The following is a 26,636-nucleotide window of genomic DNA, read 5'->3' on the forward strand; positions in this document are numbered from 1 at the left end:
GTTCGGGGGCGGCTTCTGATGATTGATTCGCAAAATGGCCCAGGGCACATCCCTTTCCTGAACGCATAGACAATCATCGGTTCCTCTATGGTGCCAACCTTCACCACCTGTGCCCCGAACCGGTTGATATACTCCTTCAGCATCTCTCCTTGATACTGCTTCACATCAAAGAGATCATACGACACCGGTGGAGGAGCTCGGTTCGCTATGTACTGCTCCCAGAACAGTTGTGAGAGCTGTGCGAAGGAGGTTATGTGGCCATCTGGAAGGCTGATAAACCAATCCATTGCCATTCCTGTTAACGTGCTCATGAAGAGCTTGCATCTCACAGCGTCAGAGCCGCCAACTAACATCATCTGCGTGTGGAACGCAATGAGGTGTGCCTCGGGGTCTTCTATCCCTGTGAACGTCACCTTCGGACCTACGAACGTGTGAGGAATTACCGCCTCCATGATCGACTGCGAGAACGGCATAGGAAACTCCCTAGGTGGCGTGAAACACTCTCGGTCTTCTGCTTCACGACTCCCCGAGTGATTGCGCAACCCGCGGCGCAACTCCTCGTTCGCGCGACATAACTCTTCATTCCTCGTCTGCGACGCCGCCAGATCCACCTGTATGCGCTCTTGCTCAGCCTTTGATGCCGCCATCGCCTCTTGTAGCCCTTGCATCATCTCCATGACCTACTGCATGGTCATGTCGTCGCACTCAGCGCGCGTCGAACTCAGCCTTGTCGTCCTCATTCTTCGTAATTTCTTGGAGAACTTCGAACTGTAACTGTGATTCTTGGAAAATCCTTCGGCGAAAACCGAGCAGGAACGCAAACGAAACGGTAGAAACTTAAGAAAACCGGGAAACAAACGGTTAGAACTGAGCAAGATCGAGGATAATCGGTAGAAACTGAGCAAATCCACGAACAAACGGTGGAACTGAACGAAACTTCAAAGACGAACGGTGAAACTGAACGAAAGCGAAAACAATCGGTGAAACTGCGTGAAACTTCAAGATGAATGGTGAATCTTGCAAGATTCTTGAAAAACCTCCACAGAGCTCGCTACCGAACCTCCAACAACTTGCGGTGGGACAATCGTTTTAGAACGGGCCCCACGGTGGGTGCCAAATGTTCCTGTCGGTTGACCAGATCGTGCTTCGTGCGTAGCTAAGACTCGCGTATCAAGGACTCCTTCGTCTTTGCTCCAAATCACCACCCTTCGCCGCCGTGAGTACCTGAAACAGAGAGAACAAAGGGCACCCTCGCGGCCGTTTGCACTCCGACGCTCAAGTCAGTAAGGCAGTAAACACTGTGCACCTCCGTATCGGAACACTGTGACTCAGGTGTTCTAAAGGTGCGTAACTGTTTTCTAACTAACATCCCTCCGGTGCTCAAATCACTCGTGCGTACAAAGTGTAAGCTGGAAAATGACTCAAGCGCATGTATAAACGTAAGAATGTCAGAACGTACCTCACTAAGCTTTCAGAAAAGCTTATATACCTTGGGTTTCAGTGCTACTGCCACGTGTCACTTATGACTTAAGCGCAACTCCACGTGGAAGGCCTTACGATGCTGTAACCCAACTTAGGGAAACCCAGCGCGTAAGTCTTCCCTCCTCGAAGTGTATCCGGCGCAGGGGATGACTACCTGGGTGCCAACTCATGCGTCCCAGCCTCTAGTCACTCGCCCTGGGAGTATCTCAGCCTTCCTCTCACACCATGCACGTAGATTACCCCTGGGACGTGGCCCTCTCCCGGGTCGTGTCTGTCCCAGCGATTCTTCAAAGGTGGCGTGGATTGCCACGTCCCTACACCTCATGCATGGGTACTTCACGAGTCAAGTCACTCCCTGCTGGTACTCGGAATATGGCCTTGAAGCCACCTTTCTCTTCTCTTTATTACTGTTCTGAGGTACCGAGGCCTGAGGCCTCTGCGCCCGTACCATGGCCTCTTACTGTGCCGCTCCCTCCACGGTCTTCCCTACCCGTGGGTATCGGGGGTGGCACCATCTGAGCCAAAGCACGCTCTTAGGACAATGGGTTACGCCTTCAAGGTGGGCGACGCCTAAACCTGTCGACGCCCAAAGCTGGCGACGCCCATGCCTGGCAACGCCCAAAGTGGTCAACATATTGACTTTTCCTCTGGGAGCCCCTGGTGGGTCCTACCACATGTTGACTTTGGTCAACGCCCGAAGACAGGTCGATGCTTAGCCAAAGGAAGTGTATGTCTTGAGGGGATCGAGGTCACTTCTTTGGTTGTGTTGTAAGTAATCTAGGGTTGATTGCTTAGTGGATTCCCCAGTGGTTTCTGGGAAAACTGGATGTAGCTTTGGGTTAAGAGTGAACCAGTATAAATCTTTGTGTGCATTATCTCTATCCTTAATCTCTTTAAATTCGGTTTTTATATTTGTGAACTGGTATAAACAACCGATTGTTTTTCTGGTGTTGTGCTTATTTACTTTGTGTTTTGGCAAACTGAATTTTGATTCAAGTGTTTCTTGAAGTAATTTAATTTATACTTAAAAGTTTGCGAAAACCCTCTTTAAACCATTCACCCCCCCCCCCCCCCTCCCCCTTCTAGTTTAAAGCCATACATTGTAACAGTCTTATCTTAAGTGATTTTGGAAGCTCTCAAGTGGCGACCAACATACTCATCTTGGAGCAAAACCACCCTCCAAGTGGCGTGACATTTCTCAACCACCACCATAAGTTTTCTCATTCCATTTCTCCATTCCATTTTATGTGTTTGTCTCTTAGTTTCTCTTCTTTGTTGCTCTTGAGTTTCACACTTACTTAACCACTTGTTTTTCATTCTCACCATAGTTATTCATTATGTTGTTTTCACTTTAATTATCTTTTTTGTATAAACTATCAAATATTTGGGCCAACCTCGTAACATATCATTGGGCCCATACTTGCCCCAGACTGAGCTAACCTCGTAACTTATCTAACCGAGCTTACTACACTTAAGTAGATAAATCAGCATTACCTACGGATTACCGTTCACAAAACAAATATGACAATTATAATTATTAAAGTTAGAACTAAACTACAGCAGGTGAGACTCGAAATCAAGTCCCTTGAGGAATGTTCAAAGAAGCTTTAATCATTACAGAAGTCAAATTTTGTTATCCTATTATGATTATTATTATACTTATTAGTTAGATTATTAATATTAATATAAATATAAATAATAATATAAAAAATATTAACATTATTCATATATTTAATATCATTAATATTATTATTAAATATTATTAATATTTTTAAATATTATAAATATTATAAGTATTATTAAATATTAATATTATTAAATATTATTATTATTAAATATTATTATTATTAAATATTATTATTACTAAATATTATTATTATTAAATATTATTATTATTATTAAATATTATTAATATTAATAATATTATTAAATATTATTTATTATTAAATATTATTAAATATTTATTTTATTTATATGCGTCTTTTAATTTTTAAATAATTTATACATATATTTATTGTGTTAGATGAAAAATAAAATAAAATAGAAAACTTCAACTATTATATTAGAATTAAAAAATAAAAACAGATAAAAAGTTACCAAAAATTCTAAAAAAATAATTTTATATTAAAATCAATATTCTAAATGAAAATAAAGGTTGCACGATAGGTTAAAAGTGGGATTGTAGCTAGTTTGGTAAGTTTTGAAGCATTTTGGTAATTTTTGGATTTCAATCCAAAATGTTTTTTTCTTAAATATATTCGTATAATAGCTGATAATCTAAAGACAATGATGTATGTGAGAATTATTTCATTCGATTATATTTTAGAATATAAATCTTTTAATAGCTAAAAATAGTGAAAATCAATAAATTAGATAGTTTTAGAGAAATGTTTTATAAAAATATTTAAATTTTTTCATTTTATTTCTGTTGACTATGTCGGAAGAAGAAAAGCAATATATATATATAGTATTATTATTTGTTTCTATTGATAATATTAATATTAAACATTAATTTTCCTTTACATTTTTTTTCCCTTATCTAAGACATATGGTTAGCTTTTAATTCTTTAGGGACTAACAAAGTTTCACCTTTTCCAAGGAAAAAATTGATAATTTAGTGAGAGGTGTTCATATCAGTTGCATGTTAGAGACAGATGTGTGAATACTGGTTATGGTAGGCACATGAAGCAAAATAAAGAGTACAGAGAGAGTTTAAAGAAGGGTGTGCACACTTCTACTTAAAGTAAGAGTTATCGGTTCATAGTGAGGTTGAAACAAGTTGATAAAAGAGGGTTGGGACCAGAAGAAAAACTCAGCAGCCACAGAAACAGAACGACAAATATGGGGGGTGGGGGGGGGCAATTATTCACGTTCTGGAAAAAAACAAAACCACCAAAGCGACGACTCGATCAGGCAGTGGAAAAAACAAAGGAACGGTTTCCAAGTGTTTAAAGTTTCAAGATTCTAAGAGTGTAATTCAGAAACTAAAGTTTGAAATTTCATGGCTTTCCAAGGAGCCATTCTAAATTTTGTTTCTGCATCAGTAGTAAATTTATAGCTAAAAATGATAAATACTTTTTTTTTTGGAAAAATATAAAAAAAATGAAGTGGGGTCTCAAAAGTAAAAATGGGGGCTGTGAAAAAAATTACTCAGAAGTTGATAGGTTAAGAGAAACTAAACGAGTTGACCTCGTTTTGCCATCGGAATTTCATTATTAACAACATTATTAACAAACAGATCAAGTGAAAAAATGTTTTCCTCCCAACAAAATTTATGAGATACTGTGTACAAAAAGATTAGGTTCAGAAAATTGAGATAACATCATCAATCCTACAAGATTAGGTCCGAAGCTAGTTATTTTTTTTGGATTCTCCCAAAACATGGCCGTCTTGCTTAATTTGTTGGCAAAGTTCTTCATATAAGCGAGCAGTGGTGTCAGAGAACCTCTCCATGGCACCAAAGATCTGCTTCAAACCTGATTGTAGGTCAGTAGTATCAACAATATCAGCATGATGCACAGCATCCCCTCGTAACAGTGCATCAAAATCTTCTCTACCAACTGGAACCATTTTTTTCTCTCTAGCCCGCACCACTTTGTGCATCTTTTGCTCCTCTCTGTCCAACATTTTCACCTTTTTCTCCAATTCTTTGTCCAATGTTAGTTTTTGTTGAAGGTCCAAAATATGTTTTTCCAAGAGCTCATTCAGTCTGAGCATAAACCCATTTACGGCTTCAATTACATTCTTCTCTGAGAGATTATCTACTGCCCTTGACCATTTGTTACAGATGACAAACACAGGTGGTGCTCCAATCTTACTGGGTGAGAATGGAGTTGAGTCATCGGGTACTTCTTCAGGTTCATATAATAGACATCTTACTAACCAACCATTCAAGGATTTCACATGAGACTTCTGTGCTTGAATCCAATCTAAGAAGCTCAAGTTCCATTTCTGTATCTCAGATTTGAGCTTCATTGTTGCATCAATATGATCATTGCCATGCTTTCTGTTTAAGGATGAGGCGTCTAAAGTTTTGGCTTCAACAATTTGCTGATATTGACATTTGTAACATTCTTGCATATCTCTCCACATTCCTAGAAACCTTTTCCATACATGAACAGTCATTATCAAGGGGATAAGAATGAAAAGAGAATAACAATCTTTTACATGACTACAAGGACCAAAATATAGATGCGTTAATGTTCAATACAACTTTCAAAACACATTATATAAATATATAAACTTAAAAATAAAGAAGTCACTCAACAGGTTCCCCTGAATTAGTTTGCCAGAAGAGTACATGCGCAGATACGCTTATTTTTTCTTAATTTATTTATTATCTAGTTATTAGGATGTCATTGTTTTCTCGCTCATACTAATCATTACTGCAATGGTTGTTGGCATAGTATAAGATTATAAAAACTGATCCCTACATTCTAAAAAGCAAGATAAAGGCCATCAAGAGTGAAAAATACTAATTCTTATCTATTAACTTCTCAAAAATTGTGAGTTATAGAAAAACATATACTATTGCGCTTATGGGGCATATGATGCCTCTGCCAAGTGAAAACTAAAGAGGTTAAAACAATTTAGCACGGATTTAGTTACAAGAAACTTTAGTGATGACTTACGTGAGAATAAACCGGTTTATCTGCGGCCACAACTCCTCTTCCCTCAACTTACTAATTGTAATTGATATCTTGTCAACTACTTGGATAGAAATTTTCATTTTTGTAGCTAAAATCCCAATGAAAGTTTGAACAGAATCAATTTTCTGTGAATCGGCATCCTTTTGTTTCATACGTCTCAACTGCTTACACTTCTTCTGATGAAGCATGCGCAATTTCTCCTCGGCCTGAGAAAAAATATGAAAGATAATGAATGAGATCTTCGACCCACAAATGACACATTTTGTTTGCTAAATTTCACAGGAGAAAGTAACGATTTGTATTTGATTTGATAAACATATCACTAAACAAACAATGATTAGAAAAGAAAATAAATTAATTGCACCCTTCTTAGAAATTTATCACCGTTTTTACAAGTAAGCAAAGTAAAAAGAAAAGAAAAAAACGAGTTTATACCTTGACTTCATGATACAGCTTCCTCTCCCACAAACATAGTTTCTTCAGAGTAGAAGAGAGATTTCCGTAACCGAGACCCTTGTCTCTACAAACTCCTTCACTCTCAGATCCCATTCCCCGTCCAAGCAATTGGGATTCCATGCATTTAGCTCCAAGAGGACTTGAAGGAGTAAACACATGCATCATCTTGCACGAAACTGATCCCAAAAACCTCTCACTTGTTCGTTAGTTTAAGTTTAACCAACACCAAATACAACAAAATTAAAAAAAACAACAAAAGTGCAAAAAAAAAAATGCATGCACCATCATGCTTACCCGGATTGAGATCAAATTTTCGATGATAACGAAGTTTCCCAACGTCCAACAATTCCAAAATCGGGTTCCCTGACTCCGAAGCTCTCTCAAACAGAACCTGAATCTCTTTCACGGCCTCGGAAAAACCTTTCCCCGATTTCACTTTCGCAGAGTCACTACACTGTTCTGAAACTAAAACCACTTCCTCTTTCTCTAAAACCACTTTCTTTTCCTTCGAATCACCATTCTTCTTCTTCTCCCTCGCTTCTCCATTTTCTGCCTTCAATTTGTACACGTCACGTTTCACAACCTTCCCTTTCTCCTTCTCCGCCGCGTCAGCGTCACCTCCGCTTGGAATGTACGGCACGTGGTACTTCTCGTACGGCTCAAAGAAGTTAAGGAAGTCCCAGGCCGAGCCGCTAGGCGGCGGAGGCGGCGACGGCGGCTTCGAGCCGAAGTAGCCGCCGGAGCGAGGAGGGGAAAACGGAGCGTAATCATAACGAGCGTGTGTGAACGATTGGAACTCTTGTTTCTCCGCTTCTTCGGCTTCTGATTCAGAATGCAAAAGGACGTGACCGTGCGTGTCATCTGAGTCTGAACTGAGGGAAGAAGGAGAACGAGGCTGTGGTTCAGATTTCACGACAGAAACCTTTGTTTTATTTGGGACATTCGTTTCGCCGGAATCGTCTAAACCGTCGAAGAAACAGAGGAGAGCGGGGCCAAGCTTTCTGAGCGCCTCCATGTGTGCCACGTGTGCGTCGGCGAGGGCGTAGCTTTGGCGAAGCGCTTCGTCCAAGAATTTGCAACGGTCACGGCACAGCGCCACCGCCGGTAGCCGGTCAAGCCTTGAGGTGTTGCAGCCCATTGTTCGGAGCAGTCACCACCGGCTGCAAAGCCCAGCCCAAAGCGAGATAAAATATAGTAAAATAATTTGATTTTTTCGAAAGAGTGCGCTTGTTGGAAAAGAGAGTGATATTTTGCAGGTTCTTAATTTTTGTGACGTTTGGAATGGTGAAACGATTTGTGTTGATTGTTGATTTTGATTATTGTGTTATGGATTTGTGTTTATTATGGTAAGACTGGACCGCTTAGTTCAACTGTTCTAATAAAGTGGCGGGTAGCCCATGTAACGTCTCTTTGTTCTCATTTTTTGAGTTTTTTTCCTCTTTCTCACTCTGTGGCTAAATGAAATTCAACAACATGCTAATTTTGTCCCAAAAAATAAATTCTCAATTTTATATAGGTAATTCTTTTATATAAAATAAATAATTTAGTGCTAATATTATAACTTAATAATAAAACAATTCATGGTTTATTTTATATTAATCTTTAAAAGTATTTAATGATAAAATAATTTCATAAAACTTAATAATGAAACATGATTCTAATTTTTTTTTAAAAATTCCATGAATAAATTAATAAATGTTCATATATTTAAATATCAAATTGCTCCATTAACCAAAAAAAAAAGCTACCACAACTAGGTGACTCGAATTACAGTCATCGCCGTTAGACGCATTCAAATTCACAGGAATATTTGCTAGAAAAAGGAAAGAAGACAAGTCTTTTTAAGTAAAACACTGTAAGGTGAAACTTGTCGTATATGCTGTTTTCCTTCTTTTTCTTTTATTCTTTTTCACAACTCATCTCCGTGTCTTTTGTTAATCAAATTCAAACACATTCTATTAAATTACCATGTTAGTGAAAAGTCTTAATTGTTAAATAAATTTAATTACTTGTACTTTTCTTGGACCGGATATTCCCAAAAATATAATTGTAATTGTAAGAAGACAGGTTACTGAATAGGAATATTTTTTAACAGTTATCTTTAAAAATTTAGAACTTCACCCTTTTTCTTTTAAGACTCTAGAATGCATTTTAAGAGTAGACTTTTTATGTTAAGAATTGATTACAAATTAAAGGAGTCTTGATTGATTTGCATTAATGGGTAAATTTAAGAATTAAATTAATTTAGATTTTTACTCTAAGACTTCATCTGAATTAAATTCATCAAATTTGATAATGTTTGATTTGAGCATAATCGCTTAAAATCGAATTAAATTGATGACGATAAATATTATTAATATTTAATTAATTTTACATTTTTTTATTGGATATACTTATTAATATTTATTATTATTTTCTTTATTTTTTGTTATTATTTTGTCAACTAAAATTAATTGCTACTAAATATGTTGTTTATACTTTTTAATAATAATATTATTATGAATGGATTTTTAGACAAAATAATTTGTTTTGCAAATTGTATACATTAAATAGGAATCCATTTGACTCGGACTGAAGCAACAAAATACTATTTTATCGTTTGCCCCTGTATTAAAAAAATATAAAAATAAAAACACTGATTTTTTAGATTTTATTTTGCTTGAAATCAGATAAAACTAATTCAAGGGGGGCCAAAATAATTTTTTTCTTAATTTTCTTATTTTGAAGGTATAGTAATATACCTTTACAAATATAATTTTAAAGAATATAAATTTTTTTGGAATGATAATTACATGGACCATTTTGACCTATATCCCATAACCAACATGGAATAGCCCTAATAAAGTATATTTTCAACTAAAACTTAGATATTATCAAATACAGAATATGCAATATTGAAAACTTCTTAGAATTAATTAGGAAATTATATAATAATATGCCCTAATTTGTGTAAGTCATATTCAAATTATGCAGTTGCAGAAGAACTCAGCCTCACTTTTATCTTTTTGTTAATTTTAATGATAATCAGATGGTGGTATCTATAAAGTTTTAAACACGCAGTACTCAAATCATAGTTGAAAGAAGTTCAAAATTCCGTTAGAAAAAAATTTAACATATCTGTGAAACAGAATATTCGTGGAGGAAAAGAAACCCATTAAACCACTGACTCAAAAAGCTATCTTTTTAAGTTTCGTAATCAATGAAAAATGGTCTGAAATCAAATCCTGCTGTCATTATAAAATTATAATGGCATTTGATGCAATGATGGACACTAGGAAACCGTGGTAGTAGCATAGCACTCTTAATTTTGAGCAATTTTGAAATTCAGTATATTGATATTGTTCTAGTAATAAAGGACAGAGAAAATTCTTTTCGGATAAATAATTCACTCTTTCGTTTTGTGGTTGGTGTGTATTCTTTTATCCATCTTTTAGACTTGTTCATTTCCTCTTTTTTTCCATTCTTTTATTCTAGTTAAATTTTTCTTTTTGGTAAGTTATTGATGTGAGGATACTTGCAAGAGATGTTTTAACGTTCAAGTAAATATTCGGTGTTTCGTGTAATAAATATGAAATAATGATGTGTTTTTTTTTTCGAAATTGTGATTATGACCTATAATTGTTGGACCATAACGTTTGAATTGTGATTAAGGGTTTAAACTTGTTAACCTTCTCTTAATCTTAATATATTTTGAAAATATCGAAACTTTTAATGCTTTGTTTGGATTAATGAGTGAATTTGAAGGAGTGGATTTAAGATGATTTGAAGAGAAAATGTGAAGAAAGTAAGGTTGTGTGGATTACGGTAAATAGAATGTAAAGTTTATGAAAGTTTGTAAGTGATGTGATGAATGCAATTGAAATTGTATTTTTTAATTAATAAAAATGTAAATTTATAAATTTATCCTTAAATTTAAAAACTATTGAAAAATTAATTTGTTTAATTTTTTATATTATAATTATTTTTAATTAAAATATAATATTATTTTTTAATAAATATAATTTATAATTTTATTTATATTTTTTATGTTTATATTATAATTTTAGTTTATATAAACATTATTATAATTTGAGATTAAAAAGAGAAAGAGTAATAGAATACTTTTATATATATATATATATTATTTATTTTTATATATATATATATATATATATATATATATATATGTATATGATTCTTCAACTTTATACTATGCTTTCTTCATGCAGAGTAAGAATTCTCTTTTCTTTGCTCGAAAACAAACCGGGTCTCATCCGATTTTAACCGGTAGAGATACAAATGATTATTCACCAAAGGTAAAGGCAATGAGTTCCATAGCTTTATGATGATCATAAGGATGGTGAAAGAAAGATCCAAACGTTATGATTTGAGTTGATTAAGTTCAAAGTGAAATATTATGACGCCACAGGGAAGAATAAGGGTTGGTATGGAGGCAAAATGATGAATATGATTAAGGTGACGAGAGAGAATGGAAATGGAAAGAAAAGTATTTTAGTTAGAAAAAAGTTTCCAATGCACGCCTTTGGCCTTAATGGGAAATTGAATTTGTCTTTACATGAAAAGAAAGTGTTGGGTGGAATTCCAACTCGCGTTGAGTGTGGTAAGCATGTGTGCATGCTTCTCTTTTAGTGTTTTATAGCTCATCTTTTCTCATAGTGCCCTTCTTCTTTTCTTGTGTCACATATCCCATTTCTACGTAAATTCTTGGCCTTTCTGATGAAATAAATAAATAATTATACGCACACTGACACAAACTGTATTACCAATTTAGAGAAGCTTGAATAGCAATCACAAACACCTAGTCCGACAGAAACATGGGAAAAGTCTGCGACTAGATACGTAACATATGTATGATAAAAGGGAGATGATTCGGAAATTGTAATTTGTTTAGAGGAACATGTTGCTTTTTTGGTGGGTCATTGTCAGTAGATAAAGTCGTTAGATATGTATTTTTTTCATCTCCTATGGTCCTGGTGGGGATCAATCGTTTTTACAGACAACCATAACTTTACACCATGTTATCCTAATCATAATTTACTTTCAAATCAAACCTATTTCTCAATCTGCTAAAATAAGTTAAATATATTTTTTGTTTTTATTTTACACAAAATTAAATCTTATTTTTATTTAAATTTAGATTTATTTTTATTATAAAAATTTAAACTTTATATTAAAAACAAAAATTAATTTTGTATGAACAATGAACGACGGAAAAACATATTTAATTCTTACTAAAACAATATTTTCATGCTTAAAGGGCTAGTGTGTTGAAGGAGCACACATATCTTCTCTTTGTTATATTTAATGGGTTTTGTCTCTTTTAATTGATGCAATTCTTAGACATCTCTATTTCTTTAAGTTATTCGTCTTTTATTGCATGGGATATGTTTCCTTTATTTTGATTTTTCTTTTCTATGAATTTGTATTAGTATGGATAAAGAGAGGTATAGATAATACCCGTAACTTGGTAACATAATTGTTGATGTGTCTCCTTAGTTGACGTGTCTCCTTCAAATATCTTCTCCTCAATATTGATGCTCGGTTGGCTGGGAGTTACCTGTGATTGCACTCCGACGCTCAAGTCAGTGTTTTGACTTTGTATATTTTAATGAATAGGAAAAATGCACCTTACTCTTTTCTTAAGAGCTCTATTTATAGTATTGCTTTGTGGGCTTTTGGCCTTAATGGGCTGGAGGTGAGTTGTTAACTAATGTGTAGCGGTTCCTTAATCTCAGGGAAGTGTGTATTCAGTTTAATCTGTTTTATCCGTTATATTGAAGATATTTTCCGGATATTTTGGGATTTGCATTGACTCTTTCAATGCTAGTGATAACTGTTATTTGTTGTATTCGTTATATTATGATTCGACTCGAGCGGTCGGTCACTGAGACTGGCTCGTCAGGTACCAACCGGTACACTTGCCCCCAGGCTCGAAGAGATTAACTTCTGAAGAGCCGAAAATAACTGATGGAGTTCTTGAGGCGAGATGTGACCGCTGGAAGCATTTAATGCTTGACAGGGAAGTGACATTTAATTTTTAGGAAACAACCATCATTTTGATGTGCTCTGTTCAATCATATGAGTTTAACGGTGGAGATTTTGTGTCGTTTCGTAATAGGTCTTACGGCTCCGAACGAGGGACGTAATAACCTCTCTCATGTTTGGTTTCCTATAAATAAGGCATCATTTCAACGTGGCAAGGTTTACGCTTTCTTCGATGCCTATAGAACTTGTGTCGTTTGCTCTGAGTGCCGAGTCTACCAGTTTTCTTCTTTAGATGTCGTATTCTCAGGTCAGTAATGTCTTCTTTTGTCGATTCTTCGAATAATGTGGTTAATATCGAGTCTTCTAAGGTTACTCGTACTGCATCTGGCAATGCGGGAGAGACTGGCAACTCAGACCATTCAGTCTCAAAAGGTCCGAGTTACGAATGGCTTGATCCGCGTGTGTTGAAAATCCCCACCTAGTGATGGAAAAGCAGGGCGAGCCATGCAGGCCGACTCGCGACCCGCTAGTAAAAAACGCAGGACGAACTTAGTTTTTCAACTCGCTGACCTGCTTTAGCCCACCCCGCATCCCGCACGAGCCAACAACGGGGCGTGGCAGGCTAGCCCACTGGCCCACAACAAACAAAAAAAAGTTTGTGTGTTGACTTGGCAGTGGCAAGTTGGATTGAAAAAAATGTTTTCCTTTTTCCATTCATATTCATTCATTCCAATGTTGCACACTTTAGGTTTTCTTTTAATTGATCTTATTTTTATTGTATTATTTTTATGAAAAATTAATTAATTCATTGTCATTATTTTAATGTATGCAGATGATAGGAAAGATTATAATTATGAAAAATTGGATGAAAGTTTTTCTAAGACTGCATCCAATGTTATTGAAATGGAAGAATATTAATGTTTTTGAATTAACTATGTTTATTGTAATGATGTTTATGTTTAATGTTTTTGAATTAGCTATTTTTAATGTTTTTGAAATGGAAGAATATTGATTTTTGATTTTTATCTTAATTGAATTATTGATGTTTGACTATGTTTGAAATGGAAGAGAAAAATATTGATGTTTGATAGTAGCAAATATAGGTTCAATTTTTTAAGAGCAAAAAGTAAAATCCATTTTCATTGAATTTCTTAAAAAAAATTTGAATGCAGGCTGGCCTGCAAACCGCAGGCTAGCCCTTATGCTGGGCGGGTCAGAGAATCCAGACCATGTTCATTACGTGGGTGGGCCAACCCGACCCGCATTTTGTGGGCCAAGTGCAGGGAGGTAGGGAAAACCTTACACCATACTGCTTTGTTGGCGGTGTATAAAGTCATTTGTGTTTTGAAGACGTTCATGTGTTTGTCCGGATCGGTGGAACCATCATAGAGTTTGATGGTCAATCCTTTCCACTTGGGAGGAAGTGGTCTGTCAATTATTTTATTTGTGAACGGGTGTCCCTTCGAGTCCCCCTCATTATCTGGGACAGAATTATTTCTGGAGCTTTGGTGAGTCTGATGAGTTTGGAGGGTAGGAGATTGGGTTTTAGGGTGGTTTTGCTGCTCAGAATAGCTCTTCCTGTTCATGCCCCTCAAGTTGTTGCAAAAGGTTTTTGTTTTGTTCCTTCAGAAGGGACATCTCCTCGTGTCGGCATCAGTCTTTGTCATTCTTTAATTGTAACGCAATGCCCTTTTGTCATATCTCCTCCATTTGTGCTTAGAGGGCTTGGATCATAACTATTTGCTCGTCCACCATACGATCGTTATTAGCGTTGTTCCTCGTTGACACCATTGTAAGTTGTTGAAGATCAAACACCATCTCAGCCCCACGGTGAGCGCCAATTGTACCAGTATGGACAAAGAAGGGCCTAGATAGTACCTAGAAGTGGTAACACAATTGCTGACGTGTCTCCTTCAGATCTCCTCTCCTCAATATTGATGCTCGGTCAGTCGAGGGTTTCCTGCGATTGCACTGCGACGCTCAAGTCAATGTTCTGGCTTAGGTATATTTTAGTGAATGGGAAAAACGTACCTTATTCTTTTCTCGAGAGCTCTATTTATAGTATTGCTTTGTGGGCTTTTGACCTAAATGGGTTGGAGGTTAGTTGTTAACTGATGTGTAGCAGTTCCTTAATATCAAGGAAGTGTGTATTCGGTTTAATCTGTTTTATCCGTTATATTTAAGATATTTCCCATATATTTTTAGGGATGTGCATTAACTCATTCCATACTAGTGATAATTGATATTTATTGAATTCATTATATTATGATTTGACTCGGGCAGTCAGTTACTGAGACTAGATCATCTGGTACTGACCGATATAGTATTTGTTTGGAACGCTTCAAAGTGAGTGAAATAAAAAAATAAATTAAAAACACATATAACAAAGAAGGAAAGTTTTTCTAAAAAAAATAGGCGAGTCTCACCGTTTTTATGACCTGTCTAGTTTATAACTAAAATAAAGAGAAAAAATTGGTTTTATAAAATTAAAATAACAAATCAAGCTTCGTTTTCACACACTTATATTTGTAAGTAGAAATATGTATATTATGGCATGCATATATATATATACACATTTTTTTTTCTTTTCTAGTTTTCACATGATCAAACAAGATAAAAAAATCGTTTCCTTTCGTATCAATCAACTGATCATATTACGTTCTTTTTGTATGTTTCTTTTTTTTTTCCTTCCCTCGTTATTTTTGCTTTTACTTCTTTTTTTTAACCCAAAAGAAAAAAAAATTAATTCTGAAAGAATATTTTCTGTTTTATTCAATCTGTCTTTCATCTATAGCAATGATACATATATATAACCATAGCATTAGAACCGTACAGAACCGTACAGATTCTTTTTCTAACATAACATCTGTAATTAAGACTAATTATAGACCCATTAATAGTGATTATATTCCTATAATTAAGTCTAATTATAGACTCATTAATAGTGATTATATTCCTGTAATTAAGTCTAATTAAGTCTAATAATGATTTTGTCCGGTAATATCCCCTCAAGTTGGAGCATGTAAGTCTTGAATGCCCAACTTGACCAAGATGGCTCCAAACTTTTTAGCACCGAGAGCTTTGGTGAAAAGGTCAGCTAGTTGTGTATGTGTGGGCATATAGGATGGAAGAAGGCGCTTGTGAATGATTTCATCTCGAACAAGGTGGCAGTCAACTTCAATGTGTTTGGTGCGTTCGTGGAAGACCGGGTTTTTAGCAATGTGAAGTGCTGCTTGACTATCACAATAAAGACGAATTGGGTCAGGATGAGGAACATGTAGAGAAGCGAGAATGTCTTTAATCCACTTTAATTCTCGGGTGGTCTTAGCCATTGATCGATATTCAGCCTCAGCAGAGGAGGCAGAAACCGTTTGTTGTTTCTGGGTTTTCCAAGAGATTGGGGAAGTGCCGAGTTGAATAAACCATCCGGTGAGAGATTTCCGTGTCAGTGGACAACTTGCCCAATCAAAATCACACCACCCAAAGAGTTGTAAGTTGTTCTCTCGAGGTAGGAGTATTCCTTGTCCAGGATGCCCCTTTAAATATCGAACAACACGAAGAGCAGCTTGCCAATGCTCGGAGCGTGGATTTTGCATAAATTGAGATAAAGCTTGGACACTGTAGGCAAGGTCAAGTCGAGTGAAACACAGATTAATTAACCTCCCAACAAGTCTACGATAAGTAGCCGGGTCAGAAAGAAAAGAACCAGTAGCGGAGCTCAATTTGTGATTTTCTTCACATAGTGTAGTGGCGGGCTTCGCACCCAACAATCCGACTTCAGTAATGATATCTAAGGCATATTTCCTCTGACAAAGGAAGATTTCGTTGGGGGAGCGAGCAACTTCAACCCCCAGGAAGTACTTGAGGCGGCCTAAATCTTTCATATGAAAGCATTGATTTAAGTAGCCTTTAAAACATTGGATGGCAGTACCATTATTCCCTGCAATCACAAGATCATCAACGTAGACTAGCACAACCAACTGTATGTCATTATTATTGAGAGTAAACAGGGAATAATCCTTCGGGGATTGTTGGAAGCCGTAACGAGTGAGAGAAGAAGATAGTTTAGCAAACCAACACCTGGGGGCCTGTCGGAGGCCATATAGAGATTTTTGAAGCTTGCACACTGCCCTTGGTTGAGATTCTTGGAAGCCAGGAGGGAGTTTCATATAAACCTCATCATCAAGATCACCATGGAGAAACGCATTGTGAACGTCCATCTGATGAAGCTCCCAATCTTTTGCGGCTGCTACTGCTAGAGTTGTGCGAATGGTTACCGTCTTTACGACAGGAGAAAACGTCTCGTTGTAATCCAAACCCTCCACTTGATGATTGCCAAGAATTACCAATCGAGCCTTGAATCTTTCAATTGTTCCATCCGAGTTGTATTTGATTTTGTAGATCCATTTACACCCAAGTGTCTTCTTTCCAGGAGGGAGAGCGGTGAGTTTCCAGGTGTCATTGAGTTCGAGAGCATGAATCTCCTGTGCCATAGCATCACGCCACCGGGGTTCTCGGACCGCTTGAGAAAAGAACAGGGGTTCCTGCTCGGTGTGTAAAGAGGCAAGAAAACTTTGATGATGTTTAGAAAAGGAATCACAATTCACAAAATCATGTATAGGATACGAAACACCTGAGGATTCTGTTGAAGGAGGTGACGGAACAGAGGGGCTTGACGGTATCGTGGTGGCTGCAACAAAATCGCATAACCGTACGGAAGGCAGCTTCGCGCGATGCCCTCGCCCAAGGGGAACCGCGGCCGTCAGCGGTGGTGAAGAAACCGACGGCGCCGTCTCCGTCGGACGCGGCGGTGGATCCGCGGGTAGCGTCGAGGCTTCTATACACGGATCAGAGTCGTTGATAGTGTGGTCGAAGTCATCTGTGAGGGTAGCATCCTCCTTGGCTGGGATGGGAGATGCAATGGGTTGGTTGACGATGCATTCATCTAGGTTTGAGGAGGCAACTTCATGAAGAAAATGTGGGTCCGTTCCAGTTTCTAAAGAGTTGGCAATAATTGGGTTTTGCAATGGTGGTGCAGTGTCCATCTTTTTGGCTTCAAAATATGGAAATTTTTTTTCGAAAAAATGTACATCACGAGAGACAAAGAAAGTTTCTGTTTCCAAATCAAATAATTTCCATCCTTTTTGGCCATATGGATACCCGACAAACACACATTTTCGGCTACGACTATCAAATTTATCCCGCTGTCTATTTTGATTATGAGCATAACATAATGAACCAAATACTCGTAAGTGCGCGTAACTGGGTACACATCCATGGATCACTTCATAAGGGGTTTTTCCCTTTAGAATGGAGGATGGTGTGAGATTGATTAAGTAGCCTGCAGTCAAAACGCATTCCCCCCAAAATTTAATGGGAAGATTGCCTTGAAACCGTAATGACCGAGCAACATTCAGAATATGCCGATGCTTGCGTTCGACGCGTCCATTTTGTTGCGGGGTCCCGACACAGGAAGTTTGGTGAAGGATACCTTGTTGAATGAAATATTGTTTTAGACACATGAATTCGGTTCCATTGTCAGAGCGAACCATTTTAACACATTTGTTGTATTGCCTCTCAACGAGTGTGAAATTTTTTTTCAAAGTCACTGATACCTCTGTTTTTTCTTTTAACAAATAGATCCAAACTGCCCGTGAACAATCATCCACAATTGTCAAAAAATATGAAGCACCACAGGATGAAGGAGTTTTATAAGGACCCCATAAGTCAGAATGAATTAAATCAAAAATATTCAAAGCTTGATGCGCACTTAAGAAAAACTTATCTCTCGTTTGTTTCGATTTTTCACAAACTTCACAAACTTTATTCAACTCATCACGAGTACATTTCCCACTTATATCAGGAAGCATTTGCACAATCTTAAATGACAGATGTCCTAATCTTTGGTGCCAAAGTGCTAGTTGATTTTCCATCTTGACATGACATGCTTGAGTCTTCCGTACCCCACGATACCAATAAAGCCCATCTTTCCGTTCACCTGCTCCAATCAGCGTCCTCGAAGTGCGGTCCTGTATAATACACAATTTATCAGTGAATGTTACAACACAATTTTCTTCATCTGTCAATTGAGGTACTGAAAGTAAATTGCATTTTAATTTGGGAACATAAAGGACATTTTTCAATTCAATTCCTTCTTCAAGAGTCATTGTTCCCTGTTCACAAGCTAGAACACGTTCACCATCGGGTAACCCTACAGGGCACCCTTGTATAGTTTCCTTTTCACTCAAATTTTCCAGTGACCCGGTCATATGGTTTGATGCCCCACTGTCAATAATCCACAAATCCCAAATGCTCTTACCAGTCATTTTCTCTGATTCATTTGATTTTTGTTTGCTGATCATATCAACCAGTACCTTCCATTGTTCATTGGTCAGACCTGCCATCTCAAGTTTCTTGTCGTCATTGTTGGCTTGACTGTTGCTTCCACTAGCGTGTGCCACATTTGCACGTGTCGGGTTACCTTTGTTTCGCATCCCTTGGCGTCCCCTGCCGTTCCATTTGCCTTCACTTTTTGGTCTGTCACCCCACCATTCGGGATATCCGATCAATTGGAAGCATCCCTTCATGTCGTGACCATTTTTACCGCAATGACTGCACATCATTAATTTTTCTACCATATCTCCACGCCCTTTTTCTTTGTAGTTGGCCTGCATCGCGAGACCCACGACCAACCCCCTTTCTTCCGTTGATTTGGCCATCATTCTCACTCTTTCTTCTTGTACCAACATAGCATATACGCGATTCAGAGACGACAATGGGTCTGAGGCCAAAATGTTTGATCTTACTGTCCCGTAGCTTGCGTCATCCAACCCCATAAGGAGTTGATGAACCTTCTCCTCCTCCCTTGTTTTTTCCAACTGAGCACCAATCCCACACTTGCATCCACCACACGTACAAGATGGAATTTTGTCACTGTTAGCAAGCTCATCCCAAAGGACCTTCAATTTTCCAAAGTAAGTTGCCACCACCATTCCCTCCTGCTTGCATCTTGACAAGTCCGACCTTAGTTGTTGAATTCTAGGTCCATTCACGACCGAGAATCTTTCTTTAATGTCTTCCCACAAGTTATGTGCAGTCTCAGCATATGCTACTGTGGATCGTAAGCTTGGTTCAATGGTGTTTAGAATCCAAGAGACAATCATGGACTGCACGGTCCACCAATCTTCAAGGTCGGGTGCCTCATCCTCTGGTTGGATATGTGTTCCATCAATGAAGCCCCATTTTCTCCGGGCACGAAGCGAGATCTTTACTGCTCTTGCCCATTCGTCGTAATTTTCTCCGCGCAATTGGACTTGCGTGATTATGTTTCCGGGATTGTCACTCGCGTTGAGATCATATGGCGAGTAGGTCTTCTTAGCACCTCCTCCTTCGTGTTCTGCTTTGTTGGCATTATTCTTTTCTGGTGCATCTGTCATGGTTGTGCACTGTTGCCTTTGCTTTGTGGTTTTGTGCTCTGATACCATGAAAGAATATTTTCTGTTTTATTCAATCTGTCTTTCATCTATAGCAATGATACATATATATAACCATAGCATTAGAACTGTACAGATTCTTTTTCTAACATAACATCTGTAATTAAGACTAATTATAGACCCATTAATGGTGATTATATTCCTATAATTAAGTCTAATTATAGACTCATTAATAGTGATTATATTCCTGTAATTAAGTCTAATAATGATTTTGTCCGGTAATAAATTCTCTAACATTTTTATTTTTTACTCAACTATCAGTTCTTAATAATTTTATATTATATTATTATTTAAATATTATACTGTTTACAGTATTTGTTTTATTATTTTTTACATTAAACTTCTACATATTAAAAATTGTAGATACTATTTATTTATATTACTATTTTTAACCATTAAAATGAAAATATAATATCTATTTAAAATTATTTTACTTTATTACAATTTTGATTACAAATATTTTAAGATGAAATAGAATACCCAATATAAATAAATAATTAAAATAAAAGGACAGATATATTAATACAGTATTGCTAAATTTTTAAATTATTTAAAAACTAAAATTATAAATACAGCAAAACATTTTCTTATCAACTAAATTGAATTAATATATATATATATATATAATATCATGTTTATTTGGGTCAATTTATATTATATTACTTATTTCAACATATAATTGTCGAATACAATTTAACAAACGACTAGTTATTTAACTTCCAGTTAATTTTGTTAAATATAAACTTATAATTCTTTTTATAATTAAGTTTATATAGCGGTGTCTCAAGCACAACTTTAACTAATTTTCTTAAGATGTTAGTTTCTAACTCTTGTATTTATTTATTTTTATCCTTAAATTAGTTATTAAACTTCTCTTTTAATACAGTTTAAAAATAATGTAAGATTTTATTATATATAGTTTTGCTTGTCTTCTTTCTACCCTCGAGGTAGATTTTTATTAATTTTAACCGTTATAATATTTACTATACTTATTTTATTTTGATATTAAACTTCAAAATATTAATAGATATGGTAATATGTCATTATATTATATTATATTTTTAACCTTTAAATTATTAACATAATAAAAAGATGGTATTGACATAAAAGTATGGTAGTTTTACTTTATTTTAATTAGTTGAAAATATTTTAAGACAGAATCTGTACCGTCCCGTATCCGGGCGTTGACTAAGTCAAAGTCAAAGTCAACGGCTGGAGAGTCCAAGTCAACGCAAGGCGTCGCCCAGGTGGAGAGACGCCAAGAGGAAGCGTCGCCAAGGCAGGGCGTCACCAAGGTCAAGGCGTCGCCCAACCAGGGCGTCGCCAGATCAAACAGTGCTAAAGCAAGGCGATCACGGTGTGGTTCCCCGATACCCATGGACCATGGAGGGAACGATGCCGTGGGAAGGCCTCAGGTCCCGATAATCCGGGGCAGTGATAAAGAGAAGGAAAAGGTGGCTTCAAGGCCATAGTAATAGTACCAGCGTAGGGCAGCCTGACTCGTGAAGTGCTCCTCCCGCCCCAGAGACGCCTGTGGGGCAGATACGACTCAAGAGGAAAGTCACGCCCAGGGCAACCGGGTGCAGGGTACAAGAGGAAGGCAGATACGCTCTCAAAGTAAGTGACTAGATACTTGGGGGCATGAGTTGGCGCCCAAAAAGTCACCCCTAGCACAGTAGCACTCCCAAGCAGGAGGACTCACACGTAGAAACGTCCCCAGATGGGCAGAAACGCCCCCAGATGGGGTCATGGCGTCATGAGGCCCTCCACGTGTACGACAGCCATGCCAGAATAGAAACACCCTTTAGTCAGGTGCCAGGTAATTAAAAGTCATTCAATACATTCCCTTTTGGGCATTCAGGTACTATAATGGCTCCCGAGCGTTTCAACGTCTTAAATGCGCTACGTTTTCTAATTAAGCGCTTTAATGAGTGCGTTACGTTTGTGATTAAAAGCACTTTAAGACGCTTTAAATGCTTGGGTAGTTTAAATAGCGCAGAGAATGTTGGAAAGGGGGTTCGAACTTTCTGCAAATTTACTAGAGCTCTCTAGTTGCTTGCTCGTGCTTCATTAGTTACGAACAAGGGACTGGGGAATATTGTTCCCTGAAAGAGAGAACACAGATACACAGTACACAGTTATTTCTTACCACCTTCAGAGTGCCATACGCGGTGCTCAGAGATGGAGGTGAATAGTTTTGGTGTTTCTTGCTGGCTGACTTGAGCGTCGGAGTGCAAACGGCCGCTAGGGCGCCTCTTTGTCCTCTTTTTTGCAGGAATCCACAGGCAATCAGTGGGAAGGAGTCCCTAGCTGACGGTTGAGGTCGCGCACGAAGACGTCCCGGTCAACCGGACGGAACATTTGGCGCCCACCGTGGGGCCGATATAAAACATCAGTCCCATCACAAGTTCGAGGAAATCTACCAAGTTACAGTAACGTTGAAGGAGGTTGGAGTGACAATGGCCCCCACCAGACGAAGCACAACACGCGCAGCCCCAGCAGAACTATCCATGCAGCAGGTCCTGGAGATAATGAGGGGGCTGTAGCAGGACATGGCAGATTCGAAAATGGAGCAGGAACGCATGCAGGCAGACCTTGATGCCTCGCATGAGCGGAACGAAGAGCTCCACCGTGTGAATGAGGAGTTGCGCCAGGGCCTGAGAAACGATCGGAGGCGCCCTGGGCATGACGAGATGGAGAACCATTCCCCACCAAGGGAGTTTTCCACTCCTTTCTCACAGGAGATCCTGGACGCAGCGATCCCGAACACGTTCGCGGGACCCAAGGTGATCTTCACCGGGATGGAGGACCCAGAGACGCACCTTGCTGCATTTCACACGCAGATGGTCCTGATAGGCGGTTCTGATGCGGCCAAGTGCAAGCTCTTCATGAGCACCCTGACCGGGATGGCTATGGACTGGTTCATTAGCCTCCCAGAGGGTCATATCACATCTTTCCGCCAATTGTCGCGATTGTTCCGGGAACAGTACTTAGCCAACAAGGCCCCGCCGCCGGTCTCCTACGATCTGTTTGATGTGAAGCAGTATCAGGGGGAGACCCTGAAGGAGTATATCAATCGCTTCGGGGCCCAGGTCGTGAAGGTTGGTACAACAGAGGAGCCTATGATCGTGTACGCATTTGTGAAAGGCGTATGCCCCGGCCCCTTTGGAGAATTCATTATCCGCAACCGCCCTAGGACTTTCGCTGAACTACGGCATAGGGCGGTAGAGCATATTGCTTCTGAAGGGGAGGTATGTGTGAAGCGCACCAACGCCGTGCCCTCACGCCCGAGGGGACCAGCGCGAGTTCAACCCGTCAGGGTCAATGAGACCACGACGGGGAGAAAGAAGCCAGAGGCGAGACGCCCTTACGAGGCCAGAAAGCCCTAGCCCCGGGGTCCAGCAGGAGGCGAACGCCCCGCCAGAGAAAGAGCAAGACCGGCGAGGTACAACTTCGTGGTTGAGTTGAAGGATTTAATCGCCGTGCCTAACATAGCTGAGAGGCTGAGGCGACCGGCGAAGACCGACAAGGTGTTAGGGCCCCGTAAAGACTCTTGGTGCGAATTCCACGAGGCTTTCGGGCACCAAATTGATAATTGCCTGTCGTTGGGCTACCAGCTAGATGAGCTGGTGAGGACTGGGTTTTTGAAGGACTATGTCGCGGATCCCACAACGACCGCCACCTTGCCGCCGCCGGCGGAAGAACCAGCACACGAGATGCCTGTGCTTGGCGAGGTCCACACCATTGCTGGAGGTTTTTCCGGCGGGGGACCCACCGCCTCCCAGCGGAAGAAATACGCGAGGGGAGTGAATTCGATTGAAGAGAGGCTCTCAGGGGAGCCGTGGGAGTCGGATATCGTGTTCACGAGAAGAGACCTCCGAGATTTGGTACCCCACGACAATGACCCCGTTGTCATCTCAGTCGTCACAGCCGGAAGGAAGGTGCACAGAGTGCTTGTCGACCAAGGAAGTTCGGCAGACGTCATGTTTCTGTCGACCTTTAACAAGTTATGGCTGTCCCCCGATCTGTTGAGTCCCTATACGGGGTGCCTGTATGGGTTTGGGGATAACCAGGTGGAAGTCCGGGGGTACCTGAAGTTGAGGACTACGTTCACAGATGGAGAGGCCTCCTGTACCGAAAGCATCCGGTACCTGGTCGTGAACACCAACTCCGCCTACAATATTTTGTTGGGCAGACCGGCGTTAAACCGTCTGAACACGGTGTCCTCCACACGCCACATGAAGATGAAGCTGTCGGACCTCAATGGCCAGGTGATAGTCATCAGGTCAGACCAGGAGGAGGCGAGGAAATGCTATGAAAACAGCCTGAAAACGAAGAGAGGCGTATTCATGGTGTATGAACGTTCGCCGAGCGCGGACGCGACGATGATTGAGGCGACGCCCGCTGGGTTGACGCCTGAAGAGGCCATAGCGGAGGGTGCGATGCCCGAAGCAGATGTGCCAATGGAGGAAGGCCCTGACGACGCGGCGCCCGTGGAAGAGGCGGCGCCCGTCGAAGATCATAGCAGGGAGCAGCCTGCGGCTAACGCCGTAGAAAGGGAGATTGGCGGCAAGACTTTCAAGTTAGGAAGTTCGCTAAGCCCAGAAGAACAGGAAGGGGTGGCAGAAGTGATTTCACGCCACCTGGATGCCTTCGCATGGTCCGCCTCGGATATGCCAGGCATCGACCCCGATTTCCTGTGTCACCACCTCAGCATGGACGCCACGGTCCGCCCCGTGCGTCAGAGAAGGAGAAAGTTCAATGAGGAACGACAACAGGTGGTGAAAGACGAAACGCAGAAGCTGCTGAGTGCTGGCCACATCAGGGAGATTCAGTACCCTGAGTGGCTCGCCAACGTCGTCTTGGTGAAAAAGGCGAACGGAAAGTGGAGGATGTGTGTTGACTTCACGGACCTGAACAAGGCATGCCCAAAAGACTCGTATCCGCTGCCCAGCATCGACGCCTTGGTAGACAGTGCGTCCGGCAGCAAGGTGCTAAGTTTCCTGGACGCCTTTTCAAGGTACAACCAAATCAAGATGCACCCAAGAGACGAGAGCAAGACTGCATTCATGACTGAGACATGCAGTTACTGCTATAAGGTGATGCCCTTCGGGCTGAAAAATGCGGGCGCCACGTACCAGAGGCTAATGGACAAGGTCCTGGCGCCAATGCTTGGGAGGAATGTGTACGCCTATGTAGACGACATGGTGGTGGCGTCGCAGAATAGGGTGCAGCACATGGCAGACCTGGAGGAGTTGTTCAACACCATATCCAAGTACCGCCTCAAGTTGAACCCCGAGAAGTGAGTTTTCGGGGTAGAGGCCGGTAAGTTCTTGGGTTTTCTGCTCACCGAGAGGGGGATAGAGGCGAACCCCGACAAATGTGCGGCTATTATCGCCATGCGGAGCCCGACGTCGGTGAAGGAGGTGCAACAGCTGACAGGGCGGATGGCGGCGCTCTCGAGGTTTGTTTCTGCCGGAGGAGAAAAGGGGACCCGTACTTCCAGTGCCTCAAGAGAAACAGTCGCTTTGCATGGACTGATGAATGCGAACCGACTTTCATTAAGCTGAAGGAGTACCTGGCGACGCCACCGGTCCTCTGCAAGCCGGTAGCGGGCGTGCCCCTCCGGTTATATTTTACTGTAACGGAGCGGGCCATCAGTTCCGTGTTGGTCCAAGAGCAGGACCAGAGTCAGAAGCCCATCTACTTTGTAAGCAAGGCCTTACAGGGAGCTGAGACAAGGTACCAAGCGCTAGAGAAGGCGGCGCTGGCGGTAGTGTTCTCTGTTAGGAGGCTCCGTCATTACTTCCACAGCTTTACGGTGGTGGTGATGACCAACCTCCCTATACAGAAAGTGCTGCAGAAACCTGATGTGGCAGGAAGAATGGTGCGCTGGGCGGTGGAACTGTCAGAATTCGACATCCAGTACGAGCCTAGAGGATCCATCAAAGGGCAGGTGTACGCAGATTTTGTAGCGGAACTTTCGCCCGGAGGTGAGCAAGAGGTGGAAGCGAGTTCGCAGTGGCTGCTCTCGGTTGATGGCTCTTCAAACCAACAAGGGAGCGGTGCGGGAATAGTCTTGGAGGGACCCGACGGCATACTGATTGAGCAGGCCCTGCGCTTTGCTTTCAAGGCAAGCAACAATCAGGCAGAATATGAAGCCCTGATAGCAGGTATGCTCCTGGCCAAGGAGATGGGCGCGCAGAACCTCTTGGTGAAGAGCGACTCCCAACTGATTACGGGGCAGGTGTCGGGTGAGTTCCAGGCGAAGGACCCACAGATGGCGGCGTATCTGAAATACGTCCAGTTGTTGAAGGGAGCATTCAACGCTCTTGAGCTGATACATGTCCCGAGGGAGCAGAATGCCAGAGCTGACCTGCTTGCAAAGCTGGCCAGCTCAGGCAAGGGGGGTAGACAGAGGACAGTGATCCAGGAGACTCTCAAAGCCCCGCATAGATTCGTGGAAGACAACAGGGTGGGCGTCCTCCAGATTCATACATCCAGGGGAAGGCCAAGGAGTCATTGCTCTTTGACCCAGGATACGCAGAGGGCGCCCCGCATCAGCATGTAC

At 40.2% G+C, this 26,636-nt stretch overlaps 2 protein-coding genes across 2 annotated transcripts; both read right to left on the bottom strand.

Moving 5' to 3' along the window:
- Positions 1–4,639: 4,639 nt before the first annotated feature.
- LOC137821462 (protein ALTERED PHOSPHATE STARVATION RESPONSE 1) lies at positions 4,640–8,034 on the bottom strand. The gene is made up of 4 exons (XM_068626070.1): positions 6,882–8,034; positions 6,567–6,763; positions 6,114–6,337; positions 4,640–5,584 (listed from the first exon to the last, which is right to left on the bottom strand). Exons 1-4 carry the CDS (start codon positions 7,723–7,725, stop codon positions 4,834–4,836), a joined length of 2,016 nt encoding a protein of 671 aa, XP_068482171.1. The 5' UTR covers positions 7,726–8,034; the 3' UTR covers positions 4,640–4,833.
- A 10,778-nt stretch (positions 8,035–18,812) lies between these two features.
- Positions 18,813–20,019, bottom strand: LOC150025130 (uncharacterized). The gene is made up of 2 exons (XM_090295628.1): positions 19,316–20,019; positions 18,813–18,857 (listed from the first exon to the last, which is right to left on the bottom strand). Exons 1-2 carry the CDS (start codon positions 20,006–20,008, stop codon positions 18,813–18,815), a joined length of 738 nt encoding a protein of 245 aa, XP_090151754.1. The 5' UTR covers positions 20,009–20,019.
- Between the last annotated feature and the right edge of the window lie 6,617 nt (positions 20,020–26,636).

The sequence above is a fragment of the Phaseolus vulgaris genome, chromosome 9, assembly GCF_051622355.1.
Source record: "Phaseolus vulgaris cultivar YP4 chromosome 9, ASM5162235v1, whole genome shotgun sequence".
Taxonomy (NCBI): Eukaryota; Viridiplantae; Streptophyta; class Magnoliopsida; order Fabales; family Fabaceae; genus Phaseolus; species Phaseolus vulgaris.